This window comes from Chrysoperla carnea, chromosome 1 (assembly GCF_905475395.1).
Source record: "Chrysoperla carnea chromosome 1, inChrCarn1.1, whole genome shotgun sequence".
Taxonomy (NCBI): domain Eukaryota; kingdom Metazoa; phylum Arthropoda; class Insecta; order Neuroptera; family Chrysopidae; genus Chrysoperla; species Chrysoperla carnea.
The window spans coordinates 48,310,559-48,330,236 of record NC_058337.1 but is presented as its reverse complement, the minus strand read 5'-3'; the positions used below and the strand labels follow the sequence as shown (position 1 = coordinate 48,330,236).

General features: G+C 27.6%; 3 protein-coding genes across 4 annotated transcripts; 2 read left to right on the top strand and 1 right to left on the bottom strand.

The window, feature by feature from the left end:
• Nucleotides 1-647: 647 nt before the first annotated feature.
• Nucleotides 648-14,648, top strand: LOC123290877 (neurexin-4). 2 transcript variants are annotated; one of them, XM_044871232.1, is made up of 12 exons: nt 648-870; nt 976-1,080; nt 5,823-6,019; nt 7,389-7,530; nt 7,598-7,801; nt 7,931-8,097; nt 8,913-9,089; nt 9,168-9,329; nt 9,505-9,727; nt 10,463-12,508; nt 13,754-13,891; nt 14,031-14,648. In XM_044871232.1, exons 1-12 carry the CDS (start codon nt 816-818, stop codon nt 14,219-14,221), a joined length of 3,807 nt encoding a protein of 1,268 aa, XP_044727167.1. In that variant the 5' UTR covers nt 648-815; the 3' UTR covers nt 14,222-14,648. The 2 variants fall into 2 exon arrangements, with proteins under 2 accessions (XP_044727167.1, XP_044727165.1); XM_044871230.1 differs by lacking the exon at nt 5,823-6,019 and adding an exon at nt 4,591-4,787 and having other exon boundaries at nt 14,031-14,646.
• On the top strand, nt 1,014-3,226 carry LOC123290878 (L-aminoadipate-semialdehyde dehydrogenase-phosphopantetheinyl transferase). The gene is made up of 2 exons (XM_044871233.1): nt 1,014-1,080; nt 1,149-3,226. The coding sequence occupies exons 1-2, from the start codon at nt 1,078-1,080 to the stop codon at nt 2,004-2,006; spliced, it is 861 nt and encodes a 286-aa protein (XP_044727168.1). The 5' UTR covers nt 1,014-1,077; the 3' UTR covers nt 2,007-3,226.
• Nucleotides 14,649-17,097: 2,449 nt separating the features above from the next.
• Nucleotides 17,098-18,709, bottom strand: LOC123305734 (H/ACA ribonucleoprotein complex subunit 3). Its single transcript, XM_044887534.1, has 3 exons — nt 18,495-18,709; nt 18,387-18,429; nt 17,098-17,266 (listed from the first exon to the last, which is right to left on the bottom strand). The coding sequence occupies exons 1-3, from the start codon at nt 18,546-18,548 to the stop codon at nt 17,169-17,171; spliced, it is 195 nt and encodes a 64-aa protein (XP_044743469.1). The 5' UTR covers nt 18,549-18,709; the 3' UTR covers nt 17,098-17,168.
• Between the last annotated feature and the right edge of the window lie 969 nt (nt 18,710-19,678).

The following is a 19,678-nucleotide window of genomic DNA, read 5'->3' as shown; positions in this document are numbered from 1 at the left end:
ATAATTAATAGAAGTGTTGTTTACGATGTTGTATATTGCATACCATACATAATTTTGCTGAAGAATTACATAAAATACAAAAAATTATTTAAAAAAATAAACTAAAGACTAAAGTCGACAATAGGTGTTTGGAAATCCTATTTTTTTGATTTTTTTAATAATTTTTTTTTTACCCTTTTTAGTTAGGATTTTCAAATACCTATTGTCGACTTTAGTCCATTCGACACCTAATTAATCCATTTCCGTCTGTCCGCCTGTTTGTGCGTAAACACGATAACTCTAAACGAAAAGAGATACCAAAATTTTGTTCGTAGCATCAATATTAAGCGTTACTTGGGACTAAACTTAATATACCTTGATTTATATTTCCTATAAACAAAGTATAAAAAGCTTAAAGTTTTGCAGATAAATAATATGTGTACAAGTGTGTAAAATAAAGTAGGTAACTAAATTTTGTCTGTTTATTCAATGAAAAAATTAGTAGAGTTGAGTCATATATTATTCTATAATTTCAGTGATTCAAATTTAACTTGCATGGCGCTGACAACTTAAAATTAAAATCCCTATATATGTGTTGTATATGTGAAATCTATGGTTATGCAGTCGTTTCTATGGTTTTAATTTCTATGAATAAGATGATTCAAATGTGTAGTGAAATGACGCCAATGACGTTATGAATTGTTCATCGGTGTAATGCCACTCCCCAACTTTTAAGTATTTATCCATCTAATAATAAACAATTTAATTTTTCGTTTAAGTTAGGGTGTTTACGTTTATTCCAATTGTGTTATTTAAGAAAAATATGAAGTAAAATTATGGATTATTTTGCATTAATAATATTGTTTATCACATTAGGATTCGTTCAATCAGGTATTTGATAAATTTAATATGATTTTTTCTATTTAATTAGAGTTTACTCATTTAATTTGCAGTCCCCATTTGTACGAATCTCAACTTATTATTTATTTTTTTTAGATTATTATTCAGAATATGAATGTAATACACCGCTTGTAGAGCATGCTGCTATTACTGCTACATCTTCAATGCAAGAAAGAGGTCCAGAAAATGCTCGTCTAAATGGTAAGTAGTCCAAAATTTTGAAAATTTATTAGACATGTATTTAGGAACAAACACATCTGTCTCTGTAGGTTTATAATATTAGAGTTCTAAAAACAATATCCAAAATGAATGTACGATGGGCATTCAATTTTAATAATTGGAATCCAACCGAAAACGAATTATTATTAGCAACATCATGTATACAAACCGATGAAAAAGAACGACTCAATAAGTTTGTATTTAGAAATGATTTTAAAGCGTCTTTAATTGGTCGATTATTAATGCGTAAATATATAAATATTGCATTAAAAATACCATATAATGAAATAATACTTGAAAGGGATGAAAAAGGCAAACCATTTTTACCCAATTCCAAATCCATTTCATTTAATGTATCTCATCAGGGAAACTATGTGGTATTTGCTGGTGCACTAGGTCGTCAAACAATTGGTGTTGATGTAATGAAAATGGAATATACGGGGGGTAAAGATATTAATAATTTTTTTCGATTAATGTCGAAAAATTTTTCACAATATGAATGGAATACTATTAAATATGGTCATAAAGTCAATGAACATATTGGAATGTTTTATCGTCATTGGTGTTTAAAAGAGAGTTATGTGAAAGCATTAGGTGTTGGGATTACAATTAATTTACAAGATATTAGTTTTAAAATTAATACAAAACAATTACAACATGACGAAATCGTTACTGACACTGAATTATATGTTAAAAATAAAAAAGTAAATTGGTTATTTGAAGAATGTTTATTAGGAGAATTGAACGATCATGTTGTTGCTGTTGCTATTAATAAGTCTGAAGGGGAACCTAATGATTTAGTTCATTTTAAAGAATTTAATTTTCAAGAACTTATGGAAGGTTCCTCTTCACTTTTGGAACCTGATTTAAATTATTGTAAAGGTTATTTTACTAAACTACAGAGATAGTAGACGTTTTAGTAAATTTACTTAGTAATTGCACTATTATATAAGTAATGATTTATGACGACATTCACATTTATTTATGACTGTTTCATTTGTAATCAAATAAGATCGTAGACCATTTGTAATAAATTTTTTGATGGTGTATTTAAACATTTGAATTTTTGTAAAATGTTTAAACAAAATCGACATTTTTTTTTAAAAGAACATTTAAATCGATTAAATATCCCTAGACGCTTAGGCCCTCTCAAAATATGAAGTCAAAGAATTCATATCTTTGCAGGGAATTGAACACTGTACAAAAAGTTTCTAAACTTAATTTCATAAAACTAAACGTTTCAAATATTAAAAGTCATTTAACGTTTTATATGGCTTATGCATATATTATGTTAAATATAAGTACATATTAAAATTAGCTTAACGTTTGTAACGCTAAAAAAAATTTATGGTAGAAACAAAATGTAATGAAGATCCTCATAAAATTACCTAATAAATCCATTTCAACTTGTTCGTCCATCGATAAAAACCATTACTAAACTAAGAAATGAAATGACCTAAAGCTAACAAGTGTCTTGAGTTTGTGAACCTCTGAGTAAAAAGGGACAATTGGGTCCTGGATCAACCATCTTTTAAACCGTAAGAAATATAGAAAAATTACATTAAATATATTAACAAATAAAGGTTTCTTTTGATGAAACAATCTTCGTGGTACACAAGAAGATTATTTTGTTTGAGACATTTTTACCCAAGTTTATAGATTTGTCACAATTCTAGCCAGGTACATTTATTCTGTACTATAAGTACTTTATACAATTAAAACATTGATATCGAAGTATATGCAAGGTATTTAAGCAATTAACTTTGTTATTGAGTATCTTCACTTATTTTCTGTATGTTCTAAAAATAAAAAATTTATATTACTTTACCATGTAAAACTTTAAGACTTTCAAAAGTCTGTAACTTTGAAAATTTGGTTTTATGAAATTATGACTAGATACTTTTTACTACAATTTTGCAATTCTTTTTTTAAAAAGTCGGTTTTTGAAACGATTTAGTGTATTCACAAGTTGATCTTACATATGTAAAAACGGGGATTATCAGGCAGTTCTGAAATATAACTCCCGGTAGTCACCCTGACACAAAAACGTAATTTTTGTATAAAGGTATTTAAATCAAGCTTTCAAAAGTTTTAAGTGTAAATATTGTGAATGATCTAAAGTCATATTAGTCTTACATTTTATTTTTTTTTATAATAAAGTAAATTTTAGAAAAATTTGTATTTTCTTGAAAAACTAAGCAAATAAATAAATAAATAAATAAATTAGATTTGTTATTTATTTTAAGTAGGTAGACTGTTGAATTGAATCAATAATTAGTGTCATATTGTACCATTTACATTGGGATTATCGTGAATCATTGACCTTTGACATAATTTATATGATAATTTATTTCTGTGAAGTAGAATTTTATAACTATATTTTAGTTTGAAATTTTTTGTTATAATTTTATTGAAAAAAAATTTTATTCAACAAAACTTTCCAAAAGAATTTTAACGGAGTATAAGCATTATTAATTTCATTGTTAATGAGGTAAACTAAGGAGTACTCATAGTTTTTTGTAATACCTTTTCCGAACTTCAGAACCGTTTCCATGATTTTGAAAATTTATAATTTCATTCAACAGTCTGATCCACAGATTATAATTTATTACATAAATAAAAACTATAATCTGTGGTCTGATTGATGGGTCATATCGGACATATCTAAAAAATTTTTAGCAGCTATTATACTGTCCATTTTATTTGTTGTTACTAGATATTAATGGCCATGAAGATAGCTAGAATAGTTTTGGGAAACCTCATATAAATCTTTGGCAGAAACCAATTCATTCCTGTCATAGTTTCAAACGTAACTTATGCGATTGCATATAATAGAGAACTTCTTGAAATTCAATAAAAATCGAGAACTTTGACATGGAATATCTCGAAAACGGCACGTTGGCGAAATTTGTGCCCATTAAGACATTTGTTCAGAATGACAAGAAGAATATTTCCCCAAATTTTGGCGACATCTGATCGAAAGCCATTCTCCATATACCGTGATACGGGGTCCTTTAATTAAATAAAAAAATGGTCTGTTTTTATGGTTTTCTTTAATCTCAATTCTAAAAATGATTACATTTATTGAAAATTATCAAATTTTTTTGCAAATCATTCATTGATACATTTAGCCCTCTTAAAATCAAGCAGAATTAAAAAAATTATTACAATCCATCTTTTACGACGAATCAAAATTAAAATATTTTTGTTTACAAATTAGGCAAAGTAGTAGTTTGTTTTTTTATACGTAATAATTATTTTATTTGAGTTTTGCTAAATTATAAATATTTTTTTGCATTTTTTTCCTTCAATATTTAAATTTTTTAATTTTTTTCAAAAGCCAGTTTTCCGATAACATAATTGCAATAATATTTTAATATAAAGTTGTTTGTAAGACAATAATTAAAACAGGCTTAGTTTTTGAATAAAAAACTTGGGGGTTTAGATGCTTTTCATTTTGTAACATAATTAAAATAATAAAACTTTATAAAGGGGGAAATGCATGGACGGCGTCTAGCAGTGACTTTGGTCAACAATTAATATTCGACTTGGGCCAAGTACGAAATATCACTAGAATTTGGACCCAAGGCCGGCCACACTCGTCTGAGTATGTTATGGAATATGGTATCAGTTATGGTACTAATGGTCTTGATTATGCAGACTATAAAGAATCTGGTGGTAATCGAAAGGTGAGATTCTAGTAAAATTTGATAGTTGACTTCCAAACAACTAATAGTTTTTTTTTCTGAAAACTGGTAACAAAATTTAAACAAACATTTATTTAACAATATTTTTTTTGCATGCATTTATGAATTACAAAATTTTGTAGTTGCTTTTTTATTTATTGCTTCAAATATATCTTCTTTTTTTTTTAATTATTAACCATATTTGAATTTTAGATCTTTTTTTTGTATTAATCTTACTGAAACATAATCGATCTAATCTGTTTTGTATTATTTGAAAATTTAAATTTTTTGATGTAAAAATGATATTTTTTTACTTTTTTAAGTGGTTATCTTTTTTTTTTATTCGCACAATAATAACAAATTTAATGAATCAAAGATTTTTTATCCCAATATTGCGTTCAGAGCGTAGCATTCATGGCTAGGCTAGAATATATCAATTTCTTGATATATTCTGAAGAGTTGCTCACAAGTAAGTCAATTTCAACGCACATTACAGCACTAGCAAACGTACAGTTAATAAAAGAAAAAATTTAAAAACGGTTTTTTTTTTCGTATTTTTAAATGAAAAAGCCTTCTTTGTTCTTTGAAGTAAAACCTATAAGTAAACCAGTTAAAACATGACATTACTTCATCCCTACCGTACGAGGAGCTTCTCGGATCCTCTATCCCTACCGATAGAGGATCCTCGTATAGTTGGGATGTTCAAGTTAGTGGCTTATTTTCGCCAAATTTCATACCAACCCGATTTGATAATATTAAAGATGTGAAAAGAGATAGGGTTATATTTTATTGAGAAATCGAATTTCTCCTCTTTTGTATTTTATGTTCATGTAATTAGTTCTTAATGCGATTTATGGAGTAAAATTAGCTTCATTTTTAAACTTTAAAATTATTCATCTTTTTAGAAGGAGAATCAAGATAGTTAGTCTACTTACAGTTAAATTTTCAAATAATTACAATAATTTAATTTACATTTAAAAATAATAATATAATTGGGTGATGTGGTTGCTTTTCTTGCATGATGAATGCTTCTTGTAGGAGAATCAGCTTGGTCTCCTGTCGAAAGCACTTACGATCATTTTCTAAAATTGGATCTTGGTGAACGTAAAGAAATTCGATATATAGCAACAAAGGGCCGAGCACGTACTTCGGAATATGTGACTGAATATATAGTACAATTCTCTGATGATGGTGAAAGTTGGCGATCGTTTGCAGATGCCAATGGTGAAATGGAGGTCAGAATAATTTCCAAAAATTATTATTATTTGTCAAATAAATATAAAAATTTTTTAAAATTTGTGTTTAATAAAATTTATCATGTGGAAGCTCGATCGTACAATCAATATTTCGTCATATTATATTTATTTCTTGTCCAATAATAGTCTAAAAATCTTCGTTATAACAGGAAATTGGTCATTAAATATTTTATTAAAAATACTTTCTTTTTTCTACCAACAAATTAAGAATTGATAAAATTACTGAGTATTATTACAAATTACGGGAGTTGGGTACAAAATTACGAGTTTTACGTTTCAAAGAAGAAATTTTGAGTACTAAAAGTTTATCTTCGTTAAACTACCGTTATCGTTAAATCATTAAACTACACCCGTTATTTAGACTATTTTAAAAATTGAACAAAAACACACATATAGAAGGAATCGAACCCAGGGTTCCTGAATTCATGACAAGTGTCTTACCAGCTCGACCATATATGCCGTAAGATAATTTGTAGTTTTTTCAACTCAATTTTGCTGTCAACACTAAGCAATTTTTGAACTATTTTATTATTTTTGTATTAAATTATGCATAAATGAAAAAAGCAGTCGTTTTTATATTATTAACATTATGTTACAATGGCGTACACTATATAAAGACAAAAAATAGCTATTCCAGTAAAATATTTTAGTACTTTCCTTTGATCGATTAACATAGAATTACTAAGTTTTATAACTATTCGATGGCGAAATATTGAGCAATGTGGTGTTGCTAAATTATATTTTGATAACTTTACTTTGTATATTTTCTCTATATTAACAAAAAATCGCTTTTTAAAATTACTAATATATGATATTTCATTCTTCTAGAATTCAAACTTTTTTAACACATGTCTATCGGACGATACTATTCCTAACATTTTTGCACTAAATATTTGTTTCTTATTGGGTGTACAAAACAATTGCTTTGGATGTCTATAATATCCATAGTTCAGTTTTTGTAAAAAAACAGATTTTGTTTCGGACAGAATGTAAAACCTCTTTAATATCTACATTACTTGCTAGAAGTTTCCTTGGCTTAGAATTGGGAAAATTTAAAGCATTTACTATCGCCTCTAATTGAAAAGGCGCATGTATAGAGATGATACTATTTCCAATTAGAATGTAATTCTATAATTCTATGAACGCTTTGTAATTTTATATCGTTGGTATTTCCATCTGTTCGAAACAAAAATTAAATGTAATTAGAATAAAAGGTGTATATGAAGTAAAATACTATCGGAAGATTGCTTTTTTACGTCTTTGAAATTCGCTGATTAACAATCATTTCTGAAATGTTCCCCTGAAACTATTAACGGAATAAAATTATCTAATCATTTTATTTTTAAAGATGTTCAAAGGTAATATTGACGGAGATAAAATTCGTAAAAATGAATTTGAAGTCCCAATAATCGCCCAGTGGATTCGTATTAATCCAACAAGATGGCGTAATCGAATATCAATGAGAGTTGAATTATTTGGATGTGATTATGGTAATTTTTTTTCATTGTGTTGAATTTCTTTAAATCATTTTATTATAAAAATTTTAAATATTTTCAGAGGCTGATAATTTATATTTTAACGGTTCATCTTTAGTACGATTAGATTTATTGAGAGATACAATTTCATCATCACGTGAAGCGATTCGATTTCGTTTTAAAACATCGCATGCCAATGGTGTATTAATGTATAGTCGTGGTACACAAGGAGATTATTTTGCCCTTCAACTTAGAAATAATAGAATGTTGTTAAATATTAATTTAGGTATGTTGATTAGTTTTAATTATTCAAAGTCAAAATCTACCAAGTTTTTTTATCGGAAAATTCGAAAAAAATCCTAAAATCTATACTAATGTGTCTGTTTTCTGAATATGCTGTTAAAATTATTTATAGGTTCTGGTATCATGACAAGTTTATCAGTTGGAAGTTTACTGGATGATAATATTTGGCATGATGTAGTAATTTCAAGAAATCGACGAGATATTATTTTCTCAGTTGATCGTGTTATGATTCAAGGGCGTATTAAAGGCGAATTTAGTAAATTGGATTTAAATCGAGCAGTGAGTATTATTGAATTTTATTTATGGTGTTATATAACGCTTGCCAGTGGTAAAGAAGTTCTAACCAGAAAAATACTTAGAACTTTTTCTGTTGAATTTATTATTAACGAGATTATGGTCCAAGAGATGCACTTTACACCTTTTTTGATATGACTCCGTCCCTTTTGGTTTTAAGATTTCCACAGTTTTCTTCCACTAATTTTTCCTATGGATCTCGCGAACCACAAATCTCTGTTAATTTAATTAATTCAACTGTCGTTTCTATGAGTAAGTGTAATATGTGTTCAAGTGTCCGTTGATATGTCCAAAGTGATATATCAACTACATATAAATAAAGAGGAAAACTATTATTTTTTAAATTATTTTAAAATATATAGTTTGAAAAATTAAAAAAAAAATGTGAATCTTCTTTTTTGGCAACCGTAACCGTAACTACTGGGGCTAAAATTTTTGGAAAAATAGAATTTACAGAGCTTTATTCAAAGTTTTCCTAAATACCTAAACGGAAATTTTAATTTAAAATAGTCTTTCATATAAAAGAAGTCAAATTTTCTAATACAAGAATATTCATAACTTAACCCACTCCTTGCAAGTTCAACTCGTATTTTAACATTTTTTCAATCACCTATAGCTAATTTTTTTATATACTGTTCGAAACAAAAAAGAATCAATCCTTTAACAAAAGCTTATTTCGTTAATTGTACATTGTATCAAGAAATTTCCATCCAATATTATAATTTCATTGTTTATATCTCTGTATTAAATAAATGCGATCATTACAGGACATTAATTAAAATGTATCATTTAATTTTCAGTTTTACATTGGAGGTGTACCAAATATACAAGAAGGTTTAGTTATCACGCAAAATTACACGGGCTGTTTTGAAAACTTATATTTAAATTCAACTAACATTATACGTGATTTAAGACAAGCACTCGAAGATGGTCTCGTATATAAATACGATAAAATTAATACCCGATATAGTTGTCCAGTAAGTTTAATATTTAATTCCGTTTATTTTAATGCAAGTATTGTTAATCAATTATAATAAAATTTTATTTATTTATAGGAACCGCCTATAGTTCCAGTAACATTTTTAACACCTGGCTCATACGCACGATTAAAAGGTTATGAAGGTGTCAACTCTTTAAATGTATCATTTGCTTTTCGAACGTACGAAGAAAATGGTATTTTACTTTACCACGACTTTTTATCCACGGGATATGTCAAAGTAAGTATTTTGTAAATTGTATTCATAAAGTAGTAACACACGAATTATTATCTCACATTGTCAAAGAATAATAAAAAACGAAGGTATTATGCATTATCATGTAGCTTAGATAATATTTCTGTTCGCTTACATTTTTTTAAATTAATTCATTTAAAAAAATATTACTTTCTTTTAGCTATATTTAGAACTTGGTAAATTGAAAATTGATCTTTTGACAAATTTAAATGTGAATAATAAAATAATATTGGACAATTATGACATATTATTCAACGATGGACGTTGGCATACCGTTGTACTAACTGTAAAAGTTAATTTATTAATATTAAACGTTGATAATCAACCAATGCGTACTGTTCGTAATTTGAAAATTACAACTGGCAGTGTTTATTATATTGGAGGTAAGATTTTTTTTATATATCTTCGTTAATGTGTCTATTTTTACACGTGCAACCAGTGATCTTTCAATTTTCTGAAAATCAGGTTAAATATTTTCTAAATAAATTTTAAACTTAATATTCTTTAATTAAAATCTATCTTTCACATGTATTATGTTGCAATGGTCTGTGGCACTGTGGAGACCATGGCGATGATTTTGATAAATTGGTTTAGTCATTGACTAAAAATTTTATTTTTCGAGTTTTTAGCTTAGAAGAATTTGTTTTTAATATGCTTTATAGTTTTGCATTCAAATGTCTATTAAAAGCAACATCTCTTTTAAAAAGATACTTTTGAGATACAAACGTTTAAAACTTTGCTTGCTTTAAAAAATAATTTTCAATTTTATTCCGACAAAACGGTATATTTCGAAATGAAATACTAAACGTGATAGAACTAATACAAAGAAAAAATTATTGTCTTTTATTGAAGATGAGAAATTACAACTCAGACTCAAAGTTTGGATTTACCATATTTTATATAATGAAGAATTAATGAACTTTTTATAAAATTAAAGCACTTTTTATGCTTTTGATTCAAAATTAATACATATTTACTTCATCCATATAAAAACGGAATACGAAAAGTAATATTATATATCTGTATGACATCTTAAATTTTAGAAAATGTTTATTTTATATTAATAACATTCTAACTGATGATTGAAAAACTTAAAAAAATTTACTTTTAAATTACAGGACGAAAGGCAAGTGGTATAAGTGATCGTGGTTTTGTTGGTTGCATGCGTTTAATAATTATAGATGGTAACTATAAATTGCCAACCGATTGGAAAGATGATGAATATTGCTGTAAAGACGAAGTTGTATTTGATGCATGTCATATGGTTGACCGTTGTAATCCAAACCCTTGTCAACATGACGGTTTATGCAAACAAACATCAAATGAATTCATATGTGATTGTTCCAACACTGGTTATGGCGGTGCAGTATGTCATACATCATTGAATCCTTTATCATGTCAAGCATATAAATATGTACAAACTGTACAAAATTCAGCTAATATCCATATTGATGTAGATGGTAGCGGTCCATTAAAACCATTCCCTGTAACATGTGAATTTTATTCGGATGGCCGTATAATGACTGTTTTACGTCATAGTAATGAACAAACAACGCAAGTTGACGGTTTTAATGAACCTGGTTCATTCCGTCAAGATATTGAATATGAAGCGGATGTTGACCAAATAGAAGCATTATTAAATCGTTCAATTGCATGTCATCAACGTATTGTATATCAATGTAAAAATTCACGTTTATTTAATACACCTGTGGATGAACGTAATTTTAACCCATATGCATGGTGGGTGTCAAAACACAATCAGAAAATGGATTATTGGGGTGGGTCAATTCCTGGTTCACGAAAATGTGAATGTGGTATATTGGGACAATGTGTTGATCCAACTAAGTGGTGTAATTGCGATGCCGGTTTAGATACGTGGCTTGAAGATAGTGGAGAAATTACTGATAAAGAATATTTACCGGTGAAACAAATACGTTTTGGTGATACGGGAAATGCATTAGATGAAAAGGAAGGAAGATATACATTAGGTCCATTGTATTGTGAAGGTGATGATTTGTTCAATAATGTTGTAACGTTTCGAATTGTTGATGCAACTATTAATTTACCAACATTTGACATGGGGCATAGTGGAGATATTTACTTTGAATTCAAAACAACAATTGAGAATGCAGTATTGTTCCATAGTAAAGGTCCTACCGATTACATTAAACTTATTATTATGAATGGTAACCAACTACAATTTACTTATCAAGCTGGTAGTGGCCCACTATCTGTAACAGTTGATACATCATCCATGTTAGCCGATAACAAATGGCATTCTGTGTCAGTTGAACGTAATCGAAAAGAAGCACGGCTTGTACTCGATGGTGCATTAAAAGCTGAAGTACGTGAACCACCGGGTCCCGTACGTGCACTCCATTTAACATCAGAATTTGTGTTGGGGGCATCCACTGATTATTCCGATGGTTTTGTTGGATGTATTCGTGCATTATTATTAAATGGCCAGCAAGTAAACTTACGTCAATATGCAGCACGTGGTTTATATGGCGTGGATGAAGGATGTGTAGGACGATGTCACAGTAATCCATGTCTAAATAATGGTACATGTCATGAACGTTACAATGGCTATGATTGTGATTGTCGTTGGACCGCATTTAAAGGACCAATATGTGCCGATGAAATTGGTGTCAATTTACGACAAAGTTCAATGATTAAATACGATTTTATGGGATCATGGCGTTCGACAATTTCTGAAAATATTCGTGTCGGATTTACAACTACCAATCCAAAAGGTTTCCTACTTGGATTCGCTTCAAATATTACTGGAGAATATTTAAATATAATGGTTTCGAATAGTGGTAATTTACGTGTGGTATTTGATTTTGGATTTGAACGGCAAGAGTTAATATTCCCCAATAAACATTTTGGATTGGGTCAGTATCATGATGTACACTTTTCACGTAAAAATTCTGGTGCGACTGTTGTGTTAAAAGTGGATAATTATCAACCAGTTGAATATCATTTTAATATTAAAGAATCAGCTGACGCTCAATTTAATAATATTCAATATTTGTATATTGGTAAGAATGAGTCCATGCCTGAAGGATTTGTTGGTTGTGTGTCACGTGTGGAATTTGATGATATTTATCCATTGAAATTATTATTCCAAGAAAAAGGACCAGCAAATGTGCGGTCTTTAGGAAGTAAGTACTATTTATTATATGCAGTAGATTTTTTTAAATTGATAATGTTTACGACTTCATTCAACTCAATGATGAAAATTATAAATATTATGAAAATTTTGGCAAAAATGGTTACACAAAATTTGTGAAACAGGAAACAAATAAAATAAAGTATAATAACGAATTAATGTTTAGGGTGTTTGATAACTAGGACATTCCGAGTTCACAGTGTTATAGAGGACAAAATTCTAATAATAAATTGTCGTTGTAGTTTATGGGATCGAAATACATACCATTCTCGAAGTAGTGCTTCACCCATTATCGTTTACAATTTTAACAATTATGATTCATGCTAGTAAAGTTGAAATTTTGATTATAATTTATAAGTAAAGTTGTAAAAAATATAATTTACTAGTATTTATACAAAAATATTTTTATTTTTGACCTTATGAAATTCAAGATTTGAAATTTGACGATAAAAATCAAATTTTGTATTTGTCAACATTGAACATTAATCAAATTAAGGGAAAAAATGGCCAGATGATAAACTGTAGTAAATTTTTATTTTACAACTACTAATATTGCTGCCCGACCGAATACAGGCATTACAGGACATCTGTATATTTGGAGACAATTTTGATCACATTTGATGCAATTAAAATTTTCGCTAGTAAATGAATTTATTTTGAGAACTTACTCTATCTGAAAATATGCATAGTGCATTAAATTATAACAGGAATTTTATGATTTTGCAGTATTTTTAATGAATTGACGTAACTAGAGAGTCTGTATTTCACCCGTTATATTGAAAACCCTTATGGTTTCTTTTATAAGGCTAGGTATGGGATGGATACCTTCAAAATAATCACCAAATCTTTTCCCCCCATATCTTTACATAAAATCAACATTATGAAAGTTATATCGCTAATGTGTCATTTTTATCTGGATGATAGGAACACAGTTTTATATTCAGAAATCATTACAAAAACTATTAACTATATAAACTCAAACTTACTGTTGTAATTTTGTGCAAACAAAAATATTAGCTGCCATCTAATGTAATTTATTGATATACTATTCACATTTTTTTAATCTTTTACAAAGCAATACCAAAACCAACAAATCATCGTTATAGGAAACCAATCAATATGGGTTTGACTTTTCTAAAATTTTTAGCCAAAGTAGATAATTACGCCAGTACTGAAAAATAGCTTTTAAATCCATTTATTAACTATAATTGAATACTAAAAATAACATTTTTTTCAGCACCATTAACCGAAGACTTTTGTGGTGTTGAGCCAATTACACATCCACCGATGTTAATGGAAACTCGACCACCACCAATTGTAGATGAAGAAAAATTAAGACAAGCTTATAATCGTACAGATTCTGCTGTTTTGGGAGGTAAGTTTTATAATAATTTATTCTGTACTAAGTACTAAATTTTGTTGAACCGGTTTTACTTTTATATTTTGTTGAAAAATTAAAATGATTTGGACATTTTCCTTTCTAATAATATTTTAAAATTCTGAAATATTTACAGGCGTTTTGGCAATCATCTTTTTAGCACTTGTTATTATGGCAGTTTTAATAGGAAGATTTTTAGCACGACACAAAGGAGAATATTTAACACAAGAAGATGCTGGTGCTGAAACAGCACTAGATCCTGATTCAGCAGTAATACAATCACATACTGGACACCATGTACAAAAGAAAAGAGAATGGTTTATTTAAATTAGATCATTTCATTTTAGTTTTCGAATTCAATTTTTTTAAGTATTATTTTCTCCGTCCATTTTTTTTTTTAATTTAATTTTTTTGATTTCAATTTATACACTTAGATACAATATTTATGAACCAATAAATCACAATCTAAATGTTTATATACTCAGTATTACTTTAATGTGTTTAAATTGGTTCATTTTATTGTTTTTAACTGTACAACATAAATTGGCTATATTTTTGACTGAAATTATGGTTTTTAATCGAATAAGTTATAAGTTAAAAATTAATAGAAATTTTTACAGTCCTTCCGTTAAATTAAATAAACACGCTTATGAAAGTTACACAGATAAGAGTAAAAATCGTACCGTGAATTTTATTAATAAATCTGTAAAATAAAATAACTAACTTGAATTACTTAATTTAGTTTTTTCATTCAAATTGATTTAATCAAACCATGTTCTTAAAAATTAATGAATTACGGAATTTTTATATCGGTTAAATTGATTTAATAGATTTGATTTTTTTAACATAACAATAATTTTAAAAGCAAAACTGGGGAAATTTCTTATTACTGTAAAGTGTTCAGCCGATACTTATATTAAAATGAATAACAATTTAATTGTTATCTTGCCTGTGTTAATCCTTCGCTAGTTATAATTTAATTACAATGCATTTAATTACCAAAGTATTCTTTTATTAAATTGCTTACACAGATAAAAAAATTTTCTATTGAAGAGCAACAAGAAAGTAAAACAAGAAAATCGACATTGGAGTACCTGATAAAACTAAATTTTAATTTTTTGTTGCTGATATTTATTATTTAAAATTAATTTAGAAATTCTAACTCGATTTAATTCTTGTGTACTTTTTATAAAGTTTTCACGGAAATTCATTCCAAGATAACCGTAAACATTACGTAATACTGGCTTACGTTGGATTAAAACAGCATTTGATAACACACATGATAAAAGAATTTATCATATAAATTTTATTTTTAATTATTTTATAATTTTAATATATATATATATATTTATAAATTTTTAGATACTCATTATAATTTCTTTTATTTTGAAATATTTTTATATTGTGTACAAATTCAATGTTTTTTTTTCTTTGAAATAAATCATAATAAAAACTGTATAAATTCCAATTTGTATTATAAACATTTTTAAATCTTGCTTACATTAAAAAGAAGGTTTTTTGTTGCCAAAAATTGTTTAAGTCAGTAATAAATGCATCTACTTAATACCATCCTGTACTTGAAATTTGTAAAAAAAGAATCTCAACTAAGCAAAATAGTCAATTGTGAAAAAAATTTAAGTATTAACAAAAATGAGTGTAATTAACACTAAAGATTTTTAAAATCATTTTATACAATAAAAGTTTTCGTAAAAAGTAAATTGTTTGTTTTATTCGATTGAAAAAAGCGATTTATAGATTAAGGCTTTTCATCAACTTAATGAATATTTAAAGATAGATTTTCAAAAACGTTTGTTTTTGAAGTCGATAATGACGATTGTGAATTAAAATGGTTACACCTAATCAATTTATGTGATATTTTTCGATTTATTAACAAAGGTAATCATTTTTATAAAGATCCACTTGGAAAAAAGAGTTTGATCTTTTTCCACTTTCATTAATGTTAAATTTCATTTAAATCGGTTCATTTTTTTAGGCGTAATGGCGTAACACACAGAAAAACAGACAGACAGAGTTATTTTCGCATTTATAATATTAGTAAAGACTAGTAAGGATTTGTTTATATCATGTACCTATAGGCAATTACATTATTTAATAAAAACTCCAAACTTAACATTACTTACATTATTATTAACAGATGTCCATAAATTGTATCTCCTGCACCCTAATTTAAGAAATGTCAAAACAAAAATTATGATTTTTTTAATTTCTTTTTTCACTCCTAAGACAAGACCTAGTCATCTGCCCACTTCAATTTTCACTTCTTAGGTGACGCAAATTATATTGGAAAAAGGGCAGACATATTACATATGACCAGATTTTCAATTTCACCCTCGCATCCTCTGCCCCCGCCTCAGTGATTTTATTCGCCATGACGCCATTACCGAAAAAGATTTCCCCACACCTCCTTTACATAATGACAACAAAATTGGAAGGACTACATATCACGAGCAGAACACGTCTCTATCTCTTAGTCCATTAGGTGAGTAATCAAAAGTAGATTACCTATATGTTTTTATTTAACGTTTACATTTGTTTTTGTACAACTTTGTTCCCTTCAGGGGTCACACGACCGCAATCTTTTCTATTTTATTCTTTTAAAACTGCTTATATCTCCGCAAGAACTCATCGGAGAGCGAAAATGAGGTTACTGTTTAACTAAGTAGGTACAAAGTAACCTTTAAAGACAAAAGATTTTTTCTCACGACCCACCAAGACTCATAGGACCGGACGGCCTAAAATCAGCGTAATCAAAGAAAACTATTTTTTCACTGAATATCTGTATGAGTGTGTGGTTTGTGTATTCACGCAAACAGTGAACAAGCAACGAATGGGATAAGGAGTTTCTTTTCAATGAAATTAAAGGAAAAGGGAATCAAATAAGGGATTTTTGTAAGATAAAAAAGTAGGGAGCAAGGTAAAATTCACGGCCTGCATATAATCACAATATGATTTTAATTGCGATATTAAACGTGCTAAATTATAAATAATTTTGGATAGCAAAAATTTTATAAAAGCGATATTTTTTAAACAAACTCCTGCTCATGATAGCAATATTAATGCTAATTGTACTTAAAACTTCTTTTTCGGAACGTTTCCTGAGCTTGATTTCGTGTGTATTGTTTAAAAACACCCATACACACAAATAAAGAAATAAAATTGAAGGTATATAATAAAAAAATATCAATAATTAAAAAAACATTTATTCTGATAAAATAAAAAAACTAAATTTATATAATAAACTATCTTAACATGTTTAATATACGGGTGCTGGAGTTTGGGTCATTAATAGATTAAAACGTTTTTTTATTGTTATCCTTTGTCGTGAATATTTATCTTCAGGTGAAAATCGTGCTGAAAATAAAAAAAATGCTTTTATAAAAATATTTTGAAAATTTGAATAAAAATAAAAGTTTATAAATACAGATCGATCAATTCTGAAAAAAAATGTTGATAATGTAATTAAGTCATCAAATTTCCAATAATTTTAGTTATTTAGTTAAGATTGTAATTTCCCTATAAAATACATTTTGGAAAATCGGACATTTTAACGAAGATTTTCAGAATTTCGCACACATAAAGTGAATATTTACTCATAATCCAATAGATAGAAATATAATTATTTTTGGTGCATCTACAGCCGTTTTATTGCAATTTGAAGTTCAGAAAACTATTATTAATTAAGGTTATTGTCTCGTTATAGACATAGTGTCATAAAATAATAATTTTTTAAGGATATTATAATAGCTACCATAAAAATTTGAAGTCGATTAACCGTCTTTAACTTGAGATAAATTTAATTTAAGATAATATTTTAATTCTAGGAAAAACTAGATATTTTCAAAAAAAAACTAACTGAACATTGATGTATTTGTTCTGAGTTCAAAAAGAAACAAAAATTATTGACCGTTTCATTATTGAGATATAATAAAGTTAAGATAATCAATTATAGTTGAAGAGAGTTATCTATATTAACAAAATTGTAAAAATCTCTTCGTGTACAATATATATTATGAGAAATGACTGCGTCATTGCGTGGTATTGTAGAAATAACACATTATTTGACAACAATCATCCATTTGGTTTATATGCAAGTACCGTGCATATAACCCAAAATTATTTTACAATACTGTAGCGAGACAATACCCTTATTTTCCGGAATATTTTTCTTCAACCGTAATCGGTAAAAAGAGTTGAAGTTTTCAACTGTTCCCGTTGGCATAACATAAAGATTAAGATAATATTCAAAGTTATTTCAACCGTTGTAAAAATTCCTATTTGCAAATATATTTTTTAATCTCTAGATACAATATTTTGATCTCAGCAGTCAAAATATAACAAAAATATAGAACATCATTTTATAAAGTGTGTATAAGGTCCCCAATATATCAGATATACTCTTCGAAACCGCTGACAAGCTATCATTTCAGACATATATAATTTGAATTACATATTTTCAAAAGTTGCTTATTACCTGGATGTGCAGATATTGTTGGTTTTCCATTAGGATCCGTTTTCTAAAATAAAACAAAAATAAACATGTGCATTTTCATAACCTTTAAACATGAGTAAAAAAACTTACCTGCAACGTATATATTCTTTCACCTTTTTCGTTTAAATAAAACATTAAATACATCTTTTATTTCTTATTGATGATGTTAATAGTATAATTAAGATTGATTTTTATATTTATTAATAATATTTTAAACTCCAAGAAAATAAAATTAGTATTCAACAGATAAACAGTTAAAGATAATAGTGATTATTCCTAAACTGTTATGATCATAGAGTAGCAAAAAGCTAGCCCCATTACAGTGTAAATCATAAACATAATAAAGAGTAGAGTACCATAAACTCGTGTCTACATATATCAGTTAACCACGCTTGCGTATTACGCCACATCCTGTGCATCATATTACGAACGCATAACTATAAAACGTTATTTGACCGTTGCAAATAAATTTATTTTTGTCATTTTTCATAAAACTATTGAAGATCTTTTTTATCACAGTTCCCTGGGCGACAAAGTTAAATGATGACTAGCATTAAAAAAATTTTTAAAGAATGCTATTAAAGCTGTATTTACATGATGACGCTTGACGCTGAGTTTGAGCGTCAAATTAGATCACGTGATCAGTTTAGGCCCTGCTGCCATCTGAATGAAAAAAAAATCTTCAGCTTTTTACGATTATGACCTAAACTGACTTTTTATCATAGAAAAGTATATATTTTTATTATCAGGATTAATTTTGAAAGTATTGGGTAAATAAATTTATATTATATGTTTTTGAATGTTTTAATAAAACGAGAATAAAGGTTTATATTAAAAAAGTTATATTATTTCAATTGATTGCCATTTCAAAGAATTTTTTTGAACAATGGATAATCATATTCACCACCCATTATGGATATAGTTGTTTATCATTACCGGATGCCTTATTAATAATGGAATATGGATTAATAAACTTTTTTGTTTTTTGTCGCTTTTCTTTACAATTTGACGCTGGACATAGTTCTAATTTTTTCAGTTAGGTGGATTCCTAATTTGACGCTCAAAGACGTCAAGCGTCATCATGAAGTTACATCTTTTAAAGACGATGAAGATTTAATTTCATGATGAAGCTGGCTTGGAGCGACAAATTAAAATTTTACCTAGCTGAAAAAAATATGTAGTTAAGCATGAAACTTTTTTTTTTGTTTTTGTTTTTTTTTTTTAATTTATCTTATTTATAAAAATAATGCAAGCACTAATATTCAACATTGTCT